This window comes from Antechinus flavipes, chromosome 4 (assembly GCF_016432865.1).
Source record: "Antechinus flavipes isolate AdamAnt ecotype Samford, QLD, Australia chromosome 4, AdamAnt_v2, whole genome shotgun sequence".
Taxonomy (NCBI): domain Eukaryota; kingdom Metazoa; phylum Chordata; class Mammalia; order Dasyuromorphia; family Dasyuridae; genus Antechinus; species Antechinus flavipes.
This window is the reverse complement of record NC_067401.1, coordinates 132,636,123-132,637,416: the sequence shown is the minus strand read 5'-3', so window position 1 is coordinate 132,637,416 and position 1,294 is coordinate 132,636,123. Positions and strand designations below refer to the sequence as shown.

Sequence of the window (1,294 nt, the reverse complement as noted above, 5' to 3'; positions counted from 1 at the left end):
AGAATAGCTGTTTTATATTATTAATTTACTGATATTCTATCATGGTGTTCATTCAGAGACTTTAGAATAGGTCATAGTTAAAGAACTAATTCTGACAGTGGATAAAGAACTGACCTTGGAGCCAGGAAGCCTTGCGTTAGTCACCCATAGCTTGTGTGTATGCAACAAATGCCTAAGAAATATGTGTTAGATTGAATTTGGATTTTCATGAAATCTGTTTCTAATGTTCACTGAATAATAAGGAAAAAGGGTAAAAAAAAAACTAGCAGAAATTATATAATTTATTTTGGTTGAATTATCTTCTCTTCTTTTCAAGGTAAAGTGAGATTTGATAATCTAGAGAAAGAACAGTCAGATGGAAAAGAGATTTTCTCTGAAAAAAGGAAATTGGCTGTGAGATACTCAGCAAGGGGACCTTGGTGAGTAGTAAAGAGTTTTTCCTAAAAGATTGTAGGCTCATGTAACTGGAGCGAGAGGTGGACAGGAACTCTGAGACAATACCACTTCACTTATAGATCAGGAAACTGAGGTTCAGAGAAAAGAAATCAGTCATACAGGCACTTAGAGACTGAGGCAGGTTCCAGTAGCAATCTTCATACTCTTTTATCACAGAGAGACCTTCTTTTTCTGTGTCCTGGACCATATCCATTTTTTCATCTGGGGAATAGAAACTGTGTTGGAATAAGATTGAACAAAGATATATTCTTGGGAGCCCTGGGATAAGGAGTCAAAAGTTGTAGTATTGTCCCATGCTATTATTCAAAAACATGGTGTCCTTTATAAACTGGGGGTTGATGTCCTGATTTTTAACAGGCAGGTTCTCAGCAGGTGGGCTCACAGCAATAGCAGCAGCAGGCTGGACGGCAGCAAGACTGTCCACAGTAGGATGGGCGGCAGCAAGAAGCCTGGGCATGATGCAGCTGGCAGCAAGATGGAGGAGTGCAGCTGACCACGCAGCAAGGTGGCAGGCAAGTACCCTCAACTCTGCAGTCTGGGCGGCACCACCTGGTGCGGCAGCTCTCACATCCGCAGCATGGGGGTTGGTAACACCTGGTTGTGCAAGTGGTCTCACAAGGAGGTGCACAGCCAGCCCCAGAGCCAGTCCCGGAGCTGATCCCACAGCTGGTTCCACAACCTCCCTGTTGGCAGCAGCCCGTCCCACAGCTATCTTGGCAACAGCTAGACCCACAATTTCCCCCAGTAGAACAACTGGGGAAACCACAGAAGCTGGTGGAGCAGGAGTTGCAGCAGGAGTTGCAGCAGGCCATTGTGTCTGGAGGTTTCTGGCAAAGTG

The 1,294-nt window shown here is 44.7% G+C and overlaps 1 protein-coding gene across 1 annotated transcript; it reads right to left on the bottom strand.

Annotated features, from left to right (window-relative positions):
• Nucleotides 1–821: 821 nt before the first annotated feature.
• On the bottom strand, nucleotides 822–1,268 carry LOC127561348 (keratin-associated protein 1-4-like). The gene has a single exon (XM_051996622.1). The coding sequence runs from the start codon at nucleotides 1,266–1,268 to the stop codon at nucleotides 822–824; it is 447 nt and encodes a 148-aa protein (XP_051852582.1).
• Between the last annotated feature and the right edge of the window lie 26 nt (nucleotides 1,269–1,294).